This window comes from Oxyura jamaicensis, chromosome 9 (genome assembly GCF_011077185.1).
Source record: "Oxyura jamaicensis isolate SHBP4307 breed ruddy duck chromosome 9, BPBGC_Ojam_1.0, whole genome shotgun sequence".
Lineage (NCBI taxonomy): Eukaryota > Metazoa > Chordata > Aves > Anseriformes > Anatidae > Oxyura > Oxyura jamaicensis.
Genome location: NC_048901.1, coordinates 9,661,076 through 9,684,664, shown reverse-complemented (window position 1 = coordinate 9,684,664; position 23,589 = coordinate 9,661,076). Strand labels below are relative to the sequence as shown.

Below are 23,589 nucleotides of genomic sequence, written 5' to 3'. Positions count from 1 at the left end.
CAAATCTGAGGAAACAATGGTCCAAGAATAAATACTGCACAACTCAAATCTTTAATTTTTCTTTTTTTTTTTTTTTTTTACATTTTAAAATATCATTATCAAAATATTTCTTGCAAACTGAAAAACAAATGGAAATAAGGCACTTCTGAAACTTATTTTTTCCAGCAATTTTCTGAAATAGGTAATCCACTTAAAGCAATTCTTCTCCATTTTGTTTTGATCAATCAGAACAGTTGTTTAGCTGTTTTCCAGCTAAAGGCCAACCATTAAAACATCTCCCTGCCTTCAGATGCAATTGTCAATCAATGTTTCTCTCATTATCAACCTAGTGGGAAGCCATAAAACAATGTAACGCTTGACTACAAGTATACAAATTTTCAAATATAAAATCTCTTTGAAATGATAAAATAAGCTTATGAAAATCAGTTATTCTGCAAAGAATCATCCAGAAGAGAATATCAAAAAGGTCAGCATTTTAAATCTTTACTATTGCTATACTCTTTCTTGCTTACTCTCACTTTTGTCTTATTTTGGTCTCCACATCCCTCCATATCATGCATCTTTATTTTTATTTACTCTATAATTTTTTATTTTTATTTACTCAGTTTTTATCTAGTCTGAAATGACAAGTTTGTATGCATATTACGTAAAGACAAAAGCCAATAATTTATTTAATACACAGGTCTAAAATAAAGACTGTAGTTTAATTTTCTAGAAATGTACATCAAAAATTAAGTGGATTTATCACAATGCATGAGAATATGATGTGCAGAAAAAGATCTATGCAGCCCCTAAGTTATGTTTAAAAAGCAGGAGAATTACACAAATTTATGTAAAGCAAGAAAAAATGAGTAAGGTTTCTATCCTTATTTAATGTATTATATCTTACGCATTTTGAAGAATAAATTCTTCAGGGGAAGAAAATCCCAGACACCTCCAGGTTTCAGACCTGTATCTTTATTTCGTACTTTCCAGAGTTCTTTCAATAGGCCATCATAAATATTTGACTAAATCCTCTCTTCCATTCAAGACATAATCCAATTTTAATTCTGCAGCCTGCATATCCATTTGGGACTACTGGAATCACCCCAAGCATAAATGTAAATGCACCTTTCTCTGTATTTTTCCTTAGCTTTCACCTATTCATCCATTTCATTTCACATGTGAACTGTTTAAATACTAGAATACATTTTCAGAAGCAGGATTTTCCTGTGGTCTTTGTTTTACAGCATAAATTCTTTGCAGATTTAATGCTAGTCCAGGGAATTTTCCACATGAAGAAATCGTTCCAAATAATTATGATACAGTTGCAGCTGTACTACCTCTTCACATAGATAACTTCATGACTTAATAGGAATATAGGAATATTTTTCTCCAGTCTATCATAATGTATTTTACATAGTCTAACTAAATTCATTTTAAGGAAACAAACCTCCTGCAGCAGGTCCTCTACAGAATGGTTGAATCGATCCACAAATTCATCAATAAGTTGGCTGTGGGCTATGTCAACTCTGTTTTGGATTGTATATTCTTCACTACAGAGTATGCTGTAGGTTTTGCTGCAGGCTTCAAGAACATCCGATTCCACATGCTTTTCCACAACAAACTTAATCTGTTTCAGTAAGGCATCCAGATGCTGTAGATCAGAAAAGAAGCTCATCTTTCACCTTGTCTAAACAATGAAACTCAAAGAAAAAGTCAGTCAAAAATACACCAGGTTAGATTGCTAATATGCCAAATGAAGGCACAGTGCTGTACGACTACAATAACTATCAGATACTTGAAAGCAACCAGCGTTCTTGCTCAAGGTACTATACCTTTTCCATTCTGCCAGTGCTATAGATTTCCAGATCAAAATACTGAGGGATTTGCAGGAGATTTGCAACCTTCTCTGCATCAGCGGAATACTAGAACATCATTGAAACAAAACAAAACAGTGAAGTAAAAATAAACATCTACACTACAAAATACAGTTTAAAGTCAGTTGTAAATGCCAGTGAGCAATTAATTTTGTAGAAAAAGGTACCTTTGACAGCAACATAGGAAGTGCAATAATGAAATGCTCAGTCAATTTATTTCTGTCATCTATCTGAGTTTTTCTTTCTTTTGCTGTCAAGACCTGCAAGTGATCAAAAATAGCTACAGTAAATATAATTTCTTCATATAGTATTATTTTTTTTGATGTAGATATTAAAAACAAAAACTCATGCAAGTACATTTTTAATAAATCAAAAGAGGAGAGAAAAGCACTCAAAAACATTTAAATTGAAAAGTGATTAAATAGGAGGACCGAGAGTCCTAAAAGAAGTGATTGAAAAGGAAAATATCACATCATCTAGCTTGATATTGTTGCTACACATCAACATGTTTTTAGGATTGAAATTCAAATATAACCCAAGTTAGTGGAAGTTTGGCTACTGCTTCCAAATGAATTGAGCTCTGCCTCTCACACATTAAACAAAGTGTTCATTGTAAGACCTCAGGGCGAACTGAAGTATAATTGAGAAAACCAAAACCAATCCGCACTGTAACAGTGATCTTCATTAACAGATTAACGGCCTCATCTCTAAACTGGAATGTAATTCTCAGTGAGAACATGCATCCAAGTTCACAGAACTAATTTACAAATTTCAGTGACAGAAATGTTGAAGCTACAAATGCTGTCATCACAAAACCACCTTGAAACAATGAATAGATAGATAATAATCAATACAGCATGATTCATAAAAGCTTAGAGTTGGCTTCTTGGCTTCAGAAAAGGAGAGTGGTCCTATAGAATACTTTTGAAAACAATTATAACAAAATATTAAAGTTAGCTTAAGATTTACATATAGCAAAGCTGCTAGACTGCACAGTAGGGGTTACAAGCTAAAGTCAGAGTGGAAACTGTTTCACAAGAACATGAGTGCATAATTAGAAATCTGCTCCCATTTCAGCTCAGAGAATATGCTAGTGAGCTCATGAGAACATGACAAACCGCTACTGACAAGTCAAGAGATCTCTGCAGTTACCAACCCACAACTTATGATCTAACTGAAAAGAAGCAAAAGCTAAATGTCATACCTACACCTGTGAGTCAGAAGGAACAGCAGGAAACAAAACGTGCTTGGATGACAAGTAGCCTATTGGGTAAGCAGGAACCCCAAATGGCCATGGAAGCGAAGGGGAACAGCTAAAGGTTTGTCGGTAAGGTCAGAAAACACTTCCATAGCACACAGCAGATGGATACACAGGGCAGCAAATACAACTCCTGTACGAGCACACAGTACAGCACCCTCCCATGCCAGCAAAAGCTGCTGGCTCATCAGAAGGCAAGACGAATGTAGCTAGCAACTCAGGCAGTTAGCAACTCAAGATCCCACACCCGAACAACCTAGTCATATCCTGGTGACCAAATATTGCTCAGTTCACTGGCGCTATTAATTAAGCTGGGTCCCTAAGGATGATCGTGACACTCTTTTGACCATCCTTCAGAAGGTGACATTTATTCTTTACCTTTGTAAAAATAGAGACATTGAAAATCCAAGACTAAGAAATTTTCTGAACTGAAGTCAACTGAAATGTAGATCTTTTGAGAGAGAAAATTACCCAGAAAGTTAATAGTAACATTATTTGGTGCTCCAAACATAAAAATACAAACATGAATATTTCCTTCAATTTAAAGATTGTTTCGTCTTCTAGAATGGTTTACAGCTAGAGGCAAAACATGAAGTTATACTTGCAATATGGTTTTAGTAACAGCAGGTATTTACACGCCCATGCAAATCTGAGGAAGTACCTTTGTAGATTGCCCCCCTCATCCCTGAAACGTTTTAATAAATTATGAATTTATTAGAGTATGCATTATAAAGTGAAGTACAAAAAGCAAGTTTAAATTGACGGCTTCCTGGAACATTTCCTGGCATGCTGTTTCAGGCCATGACGCTAATCTGGTTTTGGTACATAAAAATTAAGAAGCTAAGTAGGTGCGTTTAGATTAGCAATAAAGTGTGGTAAGTCTATCTCTAGATTTCACCTTAAGTAGGTCTGAGGATTCCTTTAATAATCTTGTTATGATTATTCAGAGCAAAACCTAACAGAAGTACCAAATGTTCACATGGTTTTATTTCATTACAGTTTAATCTAAATAAGAGGGGGACTAAAACATCAGGGAAATCAATTTGGGAAGCTGAGACTCTTTTGGAACGTGAACGCTGTATTTACGGAGAATACAGGTGAAAGCTGTTGATCACCCTGACCTGGTGACTTACACTGAAATGCTTAAAGTGCATGCCTAGCCTTAGGAATGGAATTCAACTGATGAAGATCTCTAAAGAGCCACTATATAATAAATAAAAAAGAACCTAGAAAACAGTATGGTCATTATATCAAATTTGGAAATTTTATGAGCACTCAGTGGAAAAGGCCTAAGAGGATGGATACATAACACCACAGAAGCATTCGGGTTGGGATGGACCTTGCAAGGGCGCAGTCCCATCCCTCCCTTCTGCTCAGAACCAGCTCTGGGGTCAGACGATGGTGCTCAGGGCTTTGCCCAGTGAGATCTTGAAAACCGCCAAGAAAGCAAACTACACAACCACTCAGCCCAGCCTATCTTCCAGTACTTAACTACTCTTGAGATGAAGCTACTGTTGGCTTCTTCTGCAAATTTTATGTCCATATTAGCAGCACATTCCTTTTTATGAAGACAGCCAAAGATAATCTAATCTTGTTCTGCTCCTGAGCGCTACACTCTCAGTTCTAATCTAGATGAGCAGTAAGGGCTGTAGATGCTGGTAGATTCCAAGTCTAAGCCAGGGGTATGATAAAAGGAAATTTACAAATAATTTAAAAAGATTTTCATGTTGTAAGTTTGCATTACTTAACTCATCAAAGCAAAACCCAAAGGGAAAAAGAAAAAAACTAAACGTATCTAAAAACAGATCATTATTTTTCTTCAAAAATGTTCACAAGAAACACCAACTATAAAAATCCCATTTAGAAGTGTCAAAATGTGGTATTAAAGAAAAATATTTTATGGCAATACGGTAACATAATAACACACACAGGTCTGAGCTACCCATTATAGTACCACTTACTCTTTTGCCAGTGCCTCTGCCTACTGGAGGGTGTGCTTCAGCAGCTTGTCTGATTGTACACACCATCAGTTCAATAAGAGCACTCTCCTGCCGGTCAGACATTGCTATGGAGGGAAGAGAACAACAAAGATCAGCTTTGATGATGCCTGAAAGGCATCCTAGAGAAGACAAATCTGTAAATACAGTTGTAAAATATAGGGAAGAGAGAGAAAAAAAAAAACAAAAAACAGACATCATTTTGTTCATAAAACTAAAGCTTGCTTGCTCACGCTGTGCAATACCAGTCACATCATCTTAAAATGGATATGGCAGAAGTGAAAGAAGTCTAGAGAAAGGCAGTCTGGCAAAACGATGAATGAAGGGGAGGAATACAACAAAGATCTATAAAATAATGAGTGTCATGGAGGACAGAGAGGGACTGACTATTCACTGTCACTTTTTACAAAATATTCACACAATCATGAAGTATTATTTCTGGTCTTTTTGAAGTACTTCTGGTCACATCTAGAGGGCCAAACCCTGCTAGGCTATACAGAAACCTCAAAAGAACCAAAGTACCAGGTCCTTTCCTAAGGAAATTATCATATACATAAAAGACCACAACTGTAGCAGTGAATACCAAAAGTCAGATATTGAACCACAGAGATGACCAGCACGTTGCGCTAGAAAGCAGTAAGACTACATTGGTTTTTCAACCACCTAAACACTGTGACATTACTTGAAGAAGGAAAATCCTAAAGAATTATAAGGGACTTTGAATGACAAACATTAGCAACTCTTTGCTACCAACCTCCCTGAGTACCTGACACCCACAGATCTATTCTTAACCAAAGAAGATACAAAATTAATAGCAAAAGAATTCCCTTATTTTTTTCCTTTTAAGAGTTCACTAGGATTTAATATTGTCTGGAAAATCCCCATATTTAATTAACATCACCTGAAGTGCCTGTTTACTCAAAATTTTATTAGCTACTGAAATTACTGAAATGTTCGTGTATACACTAGTCATTTAAACATTCAGACAAGAACCCTAAACTTCAATATTAGGCAACAACACTACAGCAGACTTCATGAGTTGAAAAGTGTAAGTTTTCAAAAAACTTACATTAAAAATGCATTAAATGGATTAAAAATGGATGAAATTAAAAATGGATGAAATTAAAATGAAATTAAAATCTAAGTAATTTGCACTTCCTCAAATATGCTGTCTAAACAAACAACTACTTATACTTCTATCTGCCACAGTTAAACACCTTTTAAAGGCATAATTAAAAATATTGTGCAGTATCAGTACAGCAGAGAGGTTAAACAAATACCTTCTTCTCCTTGGACTGGTTCCTCCAAGAGCAATTCTGTCATGCATTCCCAGTCTTTCAACAGTTCTTGAGAGCTCTCCCACAAACTGTCCACCAAGTAGGCTGCGTGTTCATGTAACTAGAAAATCCAAAGCAATGGTCAGTACAGTGTTCTGGTACAAGCTGTAGTTCCTCAACTGTCACAGTCATTTAGGCATGGACTGTGTCCATGTCTTCTTACATGAGGGGGAAAGAAAATTCAGTCTCAAACTAACTCTGAAGGTCTTCCTTCATCTGAATGATACAACTACAACTGCATGACAATGGCAATACACTTTAATGGAAAATTGAAGAAAAATAAATTGAGCTTGTCTTTCCATAAAGTAGCTTTTCTGTGAAAAACCGCTCAGACTTCTGACTTAGGAGACAAAAACTTACATATTCTCACTTTCCTACTGTATTATAAAAAAGAGAGATGGTGAGTCGTGAGACCAAGAAGGGTCTGTAATACACTCTTTCTGAACAGGCATTTATTTTTCTGTGCAGAACATGGATATGGAAATATTTTTTCATTTTAGTATAATATCCAATATTAGTGTGAATGCAACAGACAACAAAATGAAAATGTGTGTAATGGTGTTCGTATTACATCTAACTGCTGAGACAGGAAAGCACAAGGCAGTATTTATCAACACAATTCAAACAATACATCAATAACTGAGACAGAACATTTACAATTTTAGGAATACAGTAATTATAAAATAAGATACTTACAAATTTTATGTTAGCTATATGTGCATTTACATTTTGAAATAACCATGTAACAATCCAAAGTCATCAACAGGTATAGCTTTGTGATTTGTCTACAACAGATGGAGCGCCAAAAGTGTTGTATACCAATTCTGGTTTCTCAGAAAACAGCAGCAGAAATCCTACTGATTTAAGGGGGTATAGAATGAACAGTAACTTATTTTTAATTGCAAAAAAGGGTTCTATACGAATGAGCACAACTGTTGTAAACTGAGAAAAATGATCCATGGGCTTCTACAGATTTAGAAACCATTTTTTAAACACTATCAAAAAGTAACAAACACATTGTGCAGAGCTGAATTGCTTGCCAGACATGGAAATGACTTCTAAACCAGAGAACACCTAAGAGCTTATGGAAGGGGATGCCAGTATGTCTATTTATTTTTCATTTTCCGTAAGCTTTGAGGAAAACGTCATGTGTCACAGAGCTTTCTGATGCTTGTCATAGGGTTACCTTTACTGCCTTCTGAATGCACCCTCTCAGGCTGCAGTGATTACATCTTCTCATCCCATGCAGATGGAAACTCACAGATCTCTAGCTCTTTATTAAAACTGGAGTCATAATATCTTACTTTGTAACAACCTTCTCAAAAAAAGCAATAGCAAAAGCTAACCCAGAGAGAGAAGGGTCTCAGCAAGCAGCATATGGCTTCTATGAGAAAACATTTTGCTGATCATGGCTTTGGGAGCAAAGATGAATTCATTCTCTTGTCAGATGCACGGACAAGATAATTCTAGGTAACTCCCCACCACAAACACATGGATATAAGACATGAAGAACACTAGGAATGATAATTCAGCACAGGTGCCATATCAACAGATACAGCTTCTAGCGAGGGACAGGCAATGAACAGCAACCTTGACACCAAAGTCTGAAAGAATATGTTTGTCCTAAGGAAGCAGGCAAGTAAGCCCATTTTCTTATGCTGTATCTTCAGAACAAATATTCCTCATTCTCTGTTAATTAGTCTCTTTGGGCATGGTGTTTTTCTCATCTTCCAGTGGCTGTGGGCATATCTAAGGCCCATGGCTATTTGATCTCTTCACCTAATGACTTGTCACTGAGTAATTTACATCAGGTAGCAAAACTTCATCATTTCTCTGTATTCAGCCCAGGATTTTCACTAGAAGATAGAATGATCTATTCCAATCTACTTTTTGAAGAAGCTGTAGCTAGAAATACATTTAGATAGCTGAGTGGAGGCCCACACAGGCAGCAATGTTTCACCCAGTCTTGTTGGTTCTTAAGGTCTTTCTAAACAGTGTTAACATTAACTAAACATTAACACTGTACCAAAATGTTATAATTCCTTCTCAGAATCTCTGATTGTTTATTTCCATCCTCACAGTCAAGTCTTTTGTTCAAGCACTCATAAAAATTCAAATACCTATTAGCAATACCTTCCTTTTTGCTTTTTACACAAAAAATACTACCATTCATTCTATTGAGAAATGTTCCTGTTATTCTTTTCTTTCAGTCCTCCTTTGCCACCTATTAATTACTGAATCAAATGTATCATTTTTAAACTTTTCTCCCTTAGTATCTTCAGAGCATTCTGTACCTGACAGTTTATCTTTTCAAATTTTCTTCCATTCAACTGCCTTTCTTTGCCTAAATTACTGTTAGTACTTTTACCATAAAATATCCCATATATGTAACCTCTATAGACATAAACTATTGGCACAATCCCATCATGAATGTGGTCATCAAACACAATTGCATATATGCCTGTAGTCTCCATCCTCAGATGTTTTCAAGCTGCAGCTGCATAAAGCCCTGAGCAACCTCATCTTGTATCATAGCTGACTCCACTTTGACCTATATTGCCCCTCAGATCCTTTCTGTTCCAAATTATGACATGATTCTGATTGTAATTTTGTTCCTTTCTGGTTCAAATAATATTACTTCACAAAGAGTAACTCCAGAAGTATACTCCTGAGTTGGTTATCTAAAAAAAAAAACAACACTGAAACAACCAGTAACATTTCTATGTAGCAATGAAACCTGGTAGACACTGTACTACCAGCAATGAAGCAATAAGTACCCTGGGGACATGCAAAAACAAACTAGACCATGCAGAAGATTTTTGGATTGAATTTGCTTGACGGACAATGAGATGGGGGGCAGAGTAAAGGACATACAGTATTTCTGAAATTATGAAAAAACAACCAACTTGTTACTGTATGTTGATAAGTCACTACTTAAGTTCCAGGTTCTATTAAACAAGTAAAAATTAAAAATGTTTTTTTTTTTTTACCTCACTTTCAAGAAAGAAAAGAACCAACATTCTAATGAGGTTTCCATTTGGACTATTTCGCCCCCTCCTCTTTGCTAGAGCCTCTTCAGCTTGGGGATCATGTCTGCTGAACAGTCTAAAAATAAGCAAAAGGAGCTGTGATGTTTATCAACACAAATCTTATTTCTTCAAAAACGTGATGAACAGTCATTCCTGATACAGCAGATTTGTTCATAAAGCACAGTGAAAGTATCTCAAGCTCTTTTTTTATGGGAAAAAAGGCATGACCTCTTCCTGCCTGAAGAGAGAAATTTATCTTCAGAGTCTTCAAGTTCATAGGGCTGGAGGAATTTCATACAGGAAAAAGCTCTCTAGAACATATTTATATTGAAGGATTTTGCACAGCTTTATATATTTGCATAATTTACAAAATTTTATATTTTTAGTTATCAAATTTTACAATGGTGGTAGCACTTATAGTGTCTTAAGAACTATGGTTGTATCTTCACTGTAGTTGTGCTGACTAAGATGTGGTATAAATAAACCTAACATTCCATTAACCAACCAACCTCAGGTACGAGTAGCGGCACAAATGACAAAGCAAACCATCAGTCAAGTAACTTTTTTTTTTTTTTTTTTTTCCCCCCAGGTGAATTATACATTCTGCATTGAGTTCTCTGATATATGGCTAGCTCCAAACTACTCTCACTACTCTCACCACTCAAACTTAGGACCTTACAGAGATCTCAGATATACCTATGTTTCAGCTACAGCAATGATTGTTTTACTTTGAGAAGACTGAAAACTGCTCCTTGCTTTTACAGAGAAGCTGCAGCCATGAAACAAATTCTAAATGTGAAATCCAGTATTCTGATTTCACTACCAGAATTCATTGAAAAGGATGAGTTACTCACACGTTTGTGTTTTAGTTAAAGACATCATGTTTTTTCTCTTCTCATCTTAACAGGTAAGAGACGAGCACCTCAGCAGGTGCTGAAATATCTTAAACATCCACCTCAGGGCTCAGTCAGTGATCTGTATCATTTGCTTTCCTTTGCTAACTACAGAGGGGGAAGCCACTGACTAGCTTACACTTGGAAAGTGGTATTTAAATGTATAAAATTATTCAAGATAAATCCCATCCCAAATTCTTCAAGTAGATTCTATTTGAAATTGAACACACACGTCAGCAGAAACCAAGAGAAAACAAGTCTTAGGAATGGGACATTTTTTCCTTTATGTTATTTAGTAAATAGAGAGAGACATATTTTAACAGAACATAGCACAGTACCTCATTGTAAAGAGAAGTTAGTGTAAAGACAAAACTTTATCCTAAGATATAAATATGTCTTAAAACAAATTTATTTACCTTCTAGTCATTTTTTGAAATTATTTTTCACATATAAATTTATACGGGAATTTCTGTTATTAAAAAAAAAATCTAACAATTTCCTTGTAAAACACCATGTAGGGGACTAAACGTAACCAAATTTTGTAAATTAATTCCTAAAAACAGACAACGTCTGATCACAGAGACATAATTCCAGAAATCCACCCACAAAAGCTTACAGGTACAATGTAGACTTCTAAACCACAAATAAACCCCAAATTTACTTTTTTATATGTCAAAGAAAAACTTATATTTTTAGTTGATTTCTTCTGTCATGTATCCTGGCAGTATCTGTGTAGTAGATAGTATAGTATCTATAAGTATATTAAAGAATTTTAATCTCCCAACCACTGAGGGAAAAAGAACACTACTACTAAAAGACATTTAACTGCAAACCCTAAAATCAGAAGGTTAACTACCATGATGTGGTGATGTCCTGCTCACAGTCATCAGTGCAGTGTGATTTCACATCTATGGAAAGAATAGCTCATTTCCTTTGGCATATTTCAGTACATGTAGGATGGAATCATAGCATAACATATTTTCAGGGGATGTCAGTGAATTTAGAAACAATGTTATTAATTATTAATATATAAAAACCTCTTAAGTTCACAATTTTGAAATAAACTGGTTTAAAACTTTTTAAAATGATGAATGCATACCAGGTAGACTGTCAGGGATGGATAAACCCTATACTATCATGACAGTAGTTCAGCAAGAACTTCAGGATTTAAAACAATTTTAATATAGTGAGGTGTGTGCAGCCTTTTACAATTAGTCCTTGAGGAGTTAGTAAAGATTATCTGAATTCTAGAGCAAGATAAAGGTAAATCTATTTTCTTTACGTATTTAGGTTTTTATTTTAAATAAGATAGTAAGCCTGTGTTTGAAATTAATTTGATAAATTGATAAATTTAATTTGATAAATTGATAAATTTGTTTAATAAATTGAGGTATTTTGTCCTACTGCTTTTTTGTCTTTTGATCTTACCAGTACTGGAAAGCATTTATGAATCTGTTCTTCTCTCATGGTACCTGATAACTTACTTCTTGTGAAGGAATTCTCCAGCTGCTACTGCAACAGGCCGGTGTGCTGAATACACCAAGTGATAAACATTCTCACAGTCTTCATTTGACAGAGCTTCTTCACTTCCACTGAAATAGTCAGAAAACACCTCAAGTAAAACTAGTGTTTCGTTTCAATCTCCTCACCTCCCATAACTTGCTTTTGACAGTTACAAGACTGATTTCCTTTGTACAAAATCCTAGATGGAGGAATACTAACATCAAAAGCCTTTGGTTTAATTTCCAAATATGGAAACATTTAAGGTGCCTGTAAGACTGAAAATTTGTTTGATATTCTTCTCTCAGTTGTACCAATACATGCAATAATTAATGTAAAAAAATTCATCACTGCTTACAAATCTTGCCAGCTTAACTATTCAAACCATCACACTAACTACAGTATGCATACTGTAAGATAACAAGCACTTATTATCAAGCATTATTAAATTAAAAAAACAGAATGTTACATGAGGAAAACGCAATGGCTTGGTTATATTTATTTATTTAAATGTATGTTTGCTTTTAAAGCTTGTAATTCATAAAATATTTAAAATATTCAAAGTTTGAAATGGGCAACCCTTCTTCTCCTTCAGCCTCCTGTCCTAATATTCTCAGGAGTTAGGTCTCTTCACATGGCACTCCTGCTCTTTGGCACTGCTGGGCAGGAGGCACCTCTCTGCTGGCCTGGTGAGAGGGAAGGAATACTCCCAATTCCAGCTGCAGAGAGGGCCAGGTCAGGCGGATAAATCTGCCTCAGCTATAGGAGAAGTCGTCAGAAATTCTCTGGACAGAGACAGCAGAAAACTAAACCCAGATTTAATCACCACATGTGACACATAACAAGTACTGAACATATACCAATAAAATAATCTAATAATCTCTTTAGGATTGAATCATGATGTGGGTTTAGAATTACAATAGTGCTGATACAATAAAATGTCAATCACTCAGCAGCTATTGTGCTGACTAGATATATACTCTAATTTTCAACATTGAGGAAGTGAATCTGATCACCCCATGCTGTGTTGGATGAAAGATGATGAAAAGTTTATTTTGCGTAATTATTTATTGACAAGAACAGGGAATCTTTTACCCCTGTCTTGAGAAAACAACATATTTGGCAATTTTGCAGTTTCTGAGCTTAAGTCAGATTTTTTGTGCAAGTTTTTTGAAACTCGGGATATTTTTCCTTTTTCAGTGATATTCTTGAAAAATGCTATGAGCAAAGGAACTGTAATAATATTCCATCAATGATAGCACTGACATCGCATACAATAATAGTATTACTTCTCTCCTTGTTTAGTCAGTATTTATCAGAAACGTTTATGTATCAGGACTCTATACATCTTATTTGGCTTCGTACCACAACTAATTTTTAATTGGCCATTCCCCATCACAATTGTTTGTAACATCTTTTCAGAGCTTCTACCTGCCAGAATGTTGCCCTGTGCTGTTCAATGTGACCTTTATTCTTCTAGTCCAAGAATGATGCAGGCTATTTGGTTTAATCCCTCAACCAAAGAGAAAACAGGACAGGGAAGAAAAAGATGCACTGGACAAATATTGACCTAAAATCATACTGCACTCCCAATATCCCAAAACAGATAGACATGTTCTACATGTTGTTTGTGATATTTGTTATATTTGCTTAAAAAATATAAAAGTAGATGAGAGATTCCCCTTCTTCCTGATATTACAAGTCTAATATCTGCAAAGCAGCGTGACCCATAAATAAAAAATGAAGCCCAGATTTATTTTACTAAGAGGGAAAGCTAGTCTAATCTTTCATATAAATTCTCCATGTCCAAAAATTTCTTCAGAGTCACCGAGTATAACCTACGATGCAGGAGTTCTATGCATCTGTTTGTAATATGTATTTTTTTTAAACACACTTTAGTGAACATGTGGTAAAACCTTAGGAAAGAGTTCCTCCGGCAGCACATTCATGAGGCTGCTGTAGTCACAGGCTACTAGAGACAGGTTGGTTCAAGCAGTCTGCACATGGGCTTGTTACATGTGGAACGGATCTCTACCTCAGGGAAGCCACTGCACCTGGGTAAGAAAGAGCTGGGGCCTGGAAGCACATCTCCTGCCAGGCCCAGTGTTTTAAACTGCAAGCTACCACTACCTCCACGTAACCCAAGTAAGGGTGTTGAAGCAACCATCTTCTCCCTGTCAACATACTTCCCAGATGATTCTCTTTCCAGCTCTGTCAGATAATCAAATCTCCTAACCCATCATCTTTGCTTTGTTACTACTGGAGTTACTTCAGCAAATGTAACCTGTGCTCACATAGTTTGGGAAGGACAATCATTTTGCCCTTGGCAAATGGTATAAATGCTGCCTGGCATTTTTCCTCAACTATGGATACACTAAAACTAAGAGTCTCAATAAATATATATGTTTTTATACTGTGCCTATTGCATTTCTATGAGATCGAGTATTTCATTTTAGCTTCATGATCACATCATTATATATTCAGTTCAACTTCATAGTAAATATAAAGTATCAGACTGACTTCATTACGCAACTGAAGAAATCAAATCAATTAAATATTACTGGCTTAAGTAACTTTTAGAGGGAATACACTAATTTTGAAAAATACTCACTGAAGTATTAGCGTGACTAATCGAATGGCTTCCACAGCAACATCGTATTCCTTATCGAGTGTCATTGATACAATGCGATCCTGAAAAGGAATTTTATTACAGTGACAAAAAAACACACACACACACACAAAGCTATCCGATTTAGAATGCTATAGGAAAAAATAAGTACTCTTGTGAAGAAAGATCTTTCAACTGGACACATGAAAACCCTTTGACACCATTCAATCATTTAATTTACATCTTAGGAAGCTGTGTGCTATGTGCACAAAGAACAGATGTGTGCACAGGAATGGGAAAAAAAAAACTTGTATAGTTTCCAAGAAAAAAGCAAGAAGACTTTGGAGTTGAAACATTGCTCTGCATTGGTCTTACTTAACATTTCTCTCTTCAAAAGGAATGTTTGAGTTGGTGGCAGAAAAAATGCCCTACTTCATTCCCCTGTAAACAAATTAATTTTAGATAAAGTTATATATATGCAATAATATCGCACATTATGCATATTTGGAAATACTGTGCAGAAAACTGCACATGAATATATGCACCTGCATATTGCCTATAAAGCAGGGGCCTTTATGCCTGGCAACACTGTAAGGTTTTAAGCTGGCCTCAACTATTACACTACAGACCTTCCACAAGAAAGTGGGAAATTCCACAGTATAACTTTGTATTTTCCTATATTGTTTCCAGCACAGAAAAGCATACAACTTTCCAATCAAATATGATGTTTTTACACCTTCTAAGGACCCAGCAGTTATGAGAAGTCTCCTAAAGTTCTTTATATGCTTAGTTTCAGTGTGCTTACCATCCACCTACAATACATGTGATTAGCGAATGTTGTTGTCCTCCCTATGTGGAGAGAATTTCTATCCATCCATAAAAATGTCATATGTCTTGATGTTTTTCATTTGATTGACCAAGTTAATGAAAATAAACTGGGACATGTGAAATAAAACTTTATTTCTGTGGCTTGAACTGATTTATAAGGACTACGTACTAATATATGATATCTGGGGATGTGAAAAATAGAAGGCAGGAAAAGAAGAAAAGTGAGTGTGTATAAGAAAGCAACAGCACAAGGCGCCAAGAACAAATCAGATCAGAATAAAGTGTTTACGTCTTTTTTACTCCTCCAGGCATTTAAAGGCTGTGTATATAAAGCAACAGATGCTTATTTCAATATTGAAATTTAGAAATAGTATATAAGTAATGCATTGTGGCTGTCTTAAATGTTTCCTACTTAACAAAAACAGAGACACTTCTTGTCACTAATACTGACTGCACCTCTGTCACCAGTAAGTTCCTGGGAAATCCAATGCATTTAACTCTTACAATTAGACAGTCTTCGAGACTGTGAGAAGAGACTCAGACAGTGAAATAATTTCCCAAATAGGAAACTCTGTGTGTACAAGATAAAAATTGCTGCCAATTTTCCAAAGTTCATGGTCAGGCAACAACAACTAACAGTAACAACATCAAGAGAAGGAACTGTGAGAGCAATACTACTCTTAAAAGCATCGGTGGAATTTCACACAGCTCTTCAAAGTCTATCTGAAATGGCAGGAACCACAAGGAGACAACTAACTGCACAGAAAGGAATAAGAACACAAGTGTAAAACTCCTTTTATACCTCTGAAGGAAGCCTGGAAGGGAAGGGCTCTTCTCTCCTGACTACAGAGCAAGGGCTCTCTGAATTTGGAGTCTTGGACAATGACAGCTGCTACAATGCTTCTTTATTCAAAAACCCTGTTCACTCAGTTTTGCCAAGAACACCAGGCATAGCATTAACAGCATGGATGTGTAATTTCTTACTTTCTGCCCAAGTGCCAGCATCTCTCAGTGATGGTACCTGTCAGCCTGATACCACAACCCTTGAAAATGAGACTTTAACACCTAATGCCCCTGGAAGATGAAATTTCAGCAGTGTTCTCAGTTCCAAAACCCAGCTGTTCAATCTGCTTTGACAGAAATTTTCCATGCCATTGTACAGCAGCAGAGTAAAACACATCTGTATTTTTAACTTGAAATACTAATAATCACTATAAAAATCACTTTACATTATTTATTAGGCTGTGAACAATACTGGCTGAAGAACAAATCCCCTGCTGCCATTCAAGACATGGAGACAGCACCATCTTGCAAAGGGTCCGGGATGAGGACAGGGAATTAAGTGGCTACAGATATATCTGCAGATGCTTTGCTGCCTTTGCACTGACTGCAAAAGAGTTAATTCACATATTTTCCATATTGCTTCAAATAATGTTTGTATCAGACCACAAAACAAAAGTATTTTCTTTGATGGACAAACATGGACAAAGCTTTTTTTTTTTTGGGGGGGGGGGGGCGCGGAGAGACAGGACTTATTTTTGGGCACATCAACTACTAGCAACACAAACAGAAATGCTGTAAAGAACAGACATCTTCCCTGTAAAGAACAGACATCTTCCCTTTGAGAAGTGACATTATCAGATTCTTCACATGGCTATGTGGTAAAATATTAACAAGCCAATACAAGTAATTCTGGAACAAATTAGTTTATGCTTTTAACAACTAGACCATCTCTAGAGAGATTTCTCCTGACAATTTGAATGGATTGAGCTGAACCGCAGCTGAACTGCGCAGGTGGATGCAGGGCTGCTGCTGAAATATGTGTAAGGAGCCATGGAACCAAGAAGAGCATTTAGCATTTTGCATAGGGTGGTGGTGGAGTTTGTGGTGGCACAGCATTTAAGTTTGGTATCATAGATACAAAGAGTCTTAATTTGAAAGTTTACTCCAGCCTGGTGCCAAAGGCTGCATCCCTGTCAGCACAGCTGTAAGCTGACGTGCAGGCAAGGGCAGCTTTTTGTTCTACTGAATGCGGCTGGAACAGAAACAGGTGAATCTTCCATCACATTGAACATTTTTTTTCCCTATGCTCACACAGACTTTGACCTCTCCTTTTCCATGATTTACCTCATAATGAAACAGATTCATATGGACAAAACATCTTTACTGGAACAGATTAAAGATAAGACTCCTAACAGGGCTCCCTTTCCTCTGATTTTTTCTTTTGACAGAAGTGAAAATTCTTTGCTCCATTCTAAACCAAGAAACAATGTACAGGCTAACATGACTTCTAACAAAGAAAATTGTCTGCACTGTAAGAAAAGCCAGGAAGAATATTTAGATGTTTCATGTTTCCATAGATTTTTGAAGCTCTTTACTTCATAATCATTTCTCACTGTGCCATCCACGGTCAGTTTTGCTGATGGATGGAACAGGTTCAGACTCAAAGCATAATTATTCCGCTACAAATTAAAGTGTAGCAGGCTAAGAGAGAAGCAAGCATCCAGTGCATCTAGTAAAGAAAAGCAGATAGAGGACCATGAGAGTTTTAGATGCCTATTTCAAAGAAATCACATTAGAGAAACAGCAGATACAAGCAAATCTTTCAGTCTGCACAGAAGGAACAAGAAATGCTAGGGTTCATTTTTCTGGAGAGCTAACTAGCATTTCTGGTTGTCCTGAGATGTTAAGCAAACCAGACTTAAGGAGGTGCTATGGAAGTAGTGTGAAGCTTCTACCATCCCTGTTTGCCAGGTACTCTTCTATGAGAGGAAATTTTGTGTTTACTGCAATAGTTACAGAAACTGACTTTACAACATCAGAAGAATATAGGCACTGAAGGGATCTCACAAAATGTTCTATTTAATCTCCTACTTTAAAATCAACTATCTCTACCTCAGTCTTGACAGGTATCTATTTAACTTGCCCTTAAAAAAACTCAAACTAAGATTCCATCACCCTTCTCAATAGTCTGTTCTATTATATAACTATCGTTTGGACAAACAGACTTTCTTATTATCTAGATTTTACCACAGCATATTTTCTTCTCCATCTCTCAAATGAATGTGGTAGTGAAAGGCTGATTACCAATGTGTTTTTATCAGTTGTTTATACAGAATAAGTATATAGCAAGTTTTCTGCATTTTCTGCTTTTCTAGATCAAACTGGAGGACATAAGAATAACTGCAATGGCAGACATAACCAGTGAAACAGTATAAAATCTACAGTAAGTTTTTCAGTCTGCTGCACAGTATTTATTTATGAGTATTTAAATCTCCACTTCTTTTCTAAACAGGATTTTTCATCATCGATATAATCATGATTTAAACAGAAATAAATTAAATTAGTCTTTCCTTGGGGTGATAGCCTTTACCAAAGTTCTGCATCCAAAATACAAAAGCGATGGTAAAAGGTGCCAGCTGAACTGGTGACAGTGCCTGGAAGCTTTCTTTACAGAGCATCCAAGCAGAAGCAATGACATCATTTCCACAGTCATCTCTCCAGATACTTCACTTATGAAATGACACTGATATGCCACAAAATGAATTAACAGACACACTCTTGTTAAGTTATTAATCAAAAATTAATAGGAGAAGGGAGGGGAGAGAGGAGAAAGAGGAGTGAAAGTGCATTGTAAACTCCTGTCTTATGAACCATTTTTTTCAGGCTGTTACTTTTGGATTTATTTTATGTGAAAACACCTGTACAAGTACTTAAAATTCAACAAATATAAAATTTAATAAGCAGAAGCAGATTGAATAATGACAATGAATAAATGACAATAATACAGATAATCACCGTGGCCAAGCCAGACAAATTTTACAAGATAAACACTGTAAAATTAATTTGTCTTAATCTCAGCATTCATTAATAGTTTTGCTATGGTAGTTACAAGCCTTGTGACAAGCAAATAAGTGTATTTTTTGCATTTAATATGTGAGTCAAAGACTGGAACATGATGAGATAGATGATACTTTTATTTTCTGTACTCCTCTTACCTTGAATCTATTAGTGAACAGCTCCAGTTTTGGAAATAACTCTCTGTTGGTATACAGACTCTGAAGAGCTTTCAAACACTTCAACCTCACTTCACCTTGCTAAATAAAACACACTAAGATTAGCTGATATAATATCCTAATCAAATGCACATGAATATTAAATAATATAATTTCATAATTTGTTTAATGTACATTTACAACTTTATGCTAATGAGTTACCAGAGCCAATTTGCAATTCAGCTAAAAACCAAAAACCACATGCAGCTGCCTACAAACGTTAAATTTTCTATTTGCATGTATAAAGAATTTAAGGTGCTATTACTTTAATGTCTCTTAATGTTTCCCTTTTCCTTTCAAGTAACTCCACAGTACAAAAAGACAAACAAGCCTATAAGCAAATACAAAATAAAGACATCTGATTTTAAGGTGGTTGGTTAAAAGATAGCACAGCAATGTATCTTTAGGCAAGAGACTAACAAGTATATTTTTCCTGATATCTGCTGCTTACAATCAATGGACAAGTATTCAAAATGATTTGAGTGTAGGCTGTATGTCTGAGTCGTTCTGGTGGACAGAACCTACCTCCCAGCTACTCTTTAGATAGGGATTGCTTTGATCTGGTGGGCTGTAGAAAGGAAATGTGGACATCGCAAGGCCGTGGCTACGGATCAAGGTTTGTCACCTATAGGAACACTGAATAGGAATACATGGTTCCCCTGGGCACATGTGCATCATCTAGCTGGCTGCAAATGTACTTTATGTCTGTAAAGTCTTGGTAAACTATGGGTTCTTGTTAAAAAATATTTGTAGGTAATAAAAAGGTTAAAAACGCAAACCTGCTTTTCATTTCTGAGTCTGTCTATTCTATAATTAAGTCTGTATTTAAAAAACTGCTCAAGCTCAAACCTGAATGAACATTCAGAGACTGACATAGAAACAGAAGCTAAAAAACAATTTTTAAAGTTTCCTTTTCACCAATTAAAAAAAACAGCAATAGAAGATAGAGGCACAGACAGAGGCAGCCCCTGGAGATGACTGCCCTTCTTGGCAGACAAACACTAAGAGGACTTACTGTCTCTGATAGCAAAAAGGTCAGTTTTTTAAACTGGTGTTCAAGGCTGAAATTCATCACTTCAGAGAGGGAAGAGCACATTAGTCTGCTAATCCTGTTATGAAGGTTTTAAAATAGAGTCAGTGGAGATTATTGACAGAAACCCACAACTAAGCACAAACAGCAATGACCTGGATGAGAATGTAAAAAAGGCAGAAGTGAAGCTGTGCATGGATATACTGCACTGAAGTCCAGAACGGATGAGGGAAAATGTGCCACAGATCATCAATACACCAGACACAAGAAGTGTCCTGAGCAACTATGAGAACCATAAGGAGTAGAGAAAGTGAGCATTGATGTGAGATTTTCACATCTCAAATATTTTTTGGGAAAAACACAGCAGGAATTTCTTGCCTACCAAGGGTACAGATTCCTAAGAAACTTAGGATCAAAGGTGGAAACGCATTGATTCCGGGCAATAAAATGAAGAGACTTACGTAACTAAGAGATTAACTTACTCAACTAAGGAACCTGTTAGGAGGTCAAGCACAAGAGGAATTAAAAAAAAAAAGAAAAGAAAAACAAAATAAGAAAGGCCAGGGCACAATAGGAATGAACAGAAGATGTAATGAAGAAAACATTCTGTAAATATCTTTGTAGTACAACAACAAAAAAATAGCTTGCTTTGAAGGACTAGTTATTTTTTATGTGCACAGTGGGTAGGAAAAGAAATAAAATTATGCACAGAATTTTTAGCTTATGCAAGAAAGAATATTTAGTGGCAAACAGTTAAGCATTCAAATAAGCTGCCACAGAAATCTGTGGAAGAACCAACACTGCAGTTTTTTTAGAAAAATGTTTAGAGAAATACTGCAGGTATATCATGGACTCTGCCCCAGGTGAGAGAGGAATAAGCAATATCATTTCCCTGACTAGCTTTTAGCCAGATTTTCTGCAATTTTGTGTTGAAGTTTATGTCAACCTAAGAAGGCTAGTATTTGTAACCAAGCAAAACCTTTAATTCCATTAAAGAAATTGAGCGTCAGTTTCCAACCACTTCTCTGTAGTCACATATACAATTAACACACAGAAAGAATATGCCTGAAAAAATACCAATTTTGGACACAGTGGACAGAATGGTTGCATTCTCAGCCTTCTAATTCCTAAGGCCTTTCATTCTCCCAAGTTTCATCTTCCAGAAAAATTATTATTTTTTTAACCAATTTGTAACTGGGACGCTTGATGATTGCATAATCCTGAATTCAGTCACACCGTCATGTTCTATGCTTGCCCCTTTTCCCGTCTAATTACTCCTGTAATTCTCTTTCTCTCAAAATTTTTTCACATATTTTCTCATATTTTCACAAATCTGAGAAATTATTTACACTAATTAATTGTAACTGCCTTCTTTTATTTATAATATGAAATTAAAATATGAAGTAAAAACATAAAATGTTTATCGGCACCATTAAATGGCAAACATTTCTCATACTTTCCCTATTTCTGATGAAATAATCCTCTATTTTCCCTATTTCTGATGAAATAATCCTCACTTCTGTTTGTAGAGCAAAAATTGTTACCATTGCTAGTGAAGCAAAAAGCAATACATGCACCTTTCCTGCCAGCAGTTCGGGGTAGTTTAGGCTATCTGGGTGAGCCATGCTCTAGTCAAAATACTCTTTAATATGGCAGACCTGCAAAGAAGAACCTATCCTGACAGAAGCACACCATTTTCATTTTGTTTTTACGTATTATATACAGGACTTGAGCCAGTGACCTGTAGCTCTTGTGTAAGCCTCACAGTGCCATACAGCCTGGCATCAAGCCAACTCAAATCCTTCATAATTCTCATCCAGCTGATACTTTTGAGCATTCATTTGCCTTCTCCCAGAGATAACCAGAATTCTCTCTAAATTCTCACTAAAGGTGCACTGCTATGTGTCACCTCACACACCAGCAGAAGGTGCAGATAACATGATTACTTCCAAAATCAAGATTTTAATGCTGTAGGGTGTCATATTCTGAGGTGATCTGCCGCCTAATGACAGGAAGTTATCCTGCCAGAGGGAAACAGACTACAATGCCTTGTAGCACTTCAGTACCTATGTCAGGAGTATTCCTGACAGGAGGCAAGCAGAACTTGTACGCTGTCTGCAGTCACACGCAACACCATTTTTGAAGATGTTGTGTTATCATCTGGTCCATTTCTTGTACTCTCAGACTTTCCAAAATCAGGATTGTCTACTTATCAAGAGATACAATTATGGTTTTGAAATCGTCCCGTGCATCAATTAAGCAGAAGGAAGTTAAGACTGGGTGGTCCGACTTGTCTGTTTTTTGTTTGTTTGTTTGTTTTTAAAAGGATTTTTTAATGCAGTTACATTACAGTTTAGAATGGTTTTACCTCATGATCCCAGATCTACATTAAAGAAAAAACAGCTTAAAAGGAGAGAAATACAGACCTAGAAGCCCATATTTAAACAAGAAAATGGTCTTGAATAAAAAGCAAAAAGTCCTAAGATACTCAAGATACTCATCTGAAATCCAGGAAAGGGACAGGATTAACACAAAAAATAGATGGATTTTACAAATTATAACTAAACTGCTGTATCCTACCTCCAAAAGACCACACTTGAGCTACTACAAAGAAATGTAAGAACTATGTCTTCCCTGTGGTTTAATTTGTATGCCTTCTGAAGTAGAATATGAAACTGCTCATGATCTCTTGCACTGCTGCCTCCTCTTTTTTTCAGTAGAAATAAGCTTCCAGAGAAGTTATTCATTTTGGTGTGGCTTCTGTTCATATGAAACAGAAATACCTTATGACTATTGTCTCAGCCTCCAAATCTGCATTATTTTAAGTACTGATTATAGCAAAAAATTACCTCCTGGTCAAAGGAAAGCAAACCCAAGAAACTGGGGTACCAGTAGGCAAGTCTTTCAGGCAGTGCCAATGAAAACCAAGCTATTAAGAGATCTTGCACTTTTGGAGGGCTTGCATTTTTTAAGTGGTTCTTATTCAATCTTTTTTTTCAGTAAGTGCTTCCTTTTGCACTTTCCCCCTCCATTCTGTCCCCCAAATGTCTCTTTATCTTCACTTGCTCCCTTTTCATCCTTTGGCACATAGTTCAGCTAACTCTGATTCTTCCCCTGTTCTACTTGCAATCTGTCTCACCCTATACAGTAAGCATACACCACATCAGAAAAAAAACCATCACATAGCATGCATAT

The 23,589-nt window shown here is 36.1% G+C and overlaps 1 protein-coding gene across 7 annotated transcripts in view; it reads right to left on the bottom strand.

Annotated features, from left to right (window-relative positions):
- STAG1 (stromal antigen 1) overlaps positions 1–23,589 on the bottom strand; it is a 176,892-nt gene that overhangs the window by 44,110 nt on the left and 109,193 nt on the right. For 6 of the 7 annotated variants that reach the window (XM_035334012.1, XM_035334013.1, XM_035334009.1 and 3 more), the window contains 9 exons: positions 19,308–19,406; positions 14,485–14,564; positions 11,858–11,965; positions 9,442–9,556; positions 6,395–6,512; positions 5,079–5,182; positions 2,027–2,119; positions 1,818–1,907; positions 1,433–1,636 (listed from right to left, as the gene is read on the bottom strand). In XM_035334012.1, coding sequence (XP_035189903.1) covers positions 1,433–1,636; positions 1,818–1,907; positions 2,027–2,119; positions 5,079–5,182; positions 6,395–6,512; positions 9,442–9,556; positions 11,858–11,965; positions 14,485–14,564; positions 19,308–19,406 — 1,011 coding nt within the window. The remainder of the gene's footprint in view (positions 1–1,432; positions 1,637–1,817; positions 1,908–2,026; positions 2,120–5,078; positions 5,183–6,394; positions 6,513–9,441; positions 9,557–11,857; positions 11,966–14,484; positions 14,565–19,307; positions 19,407–23,589) is intronic. The other variant, XM_035334014.1, reaches the window with a different exon arrangement.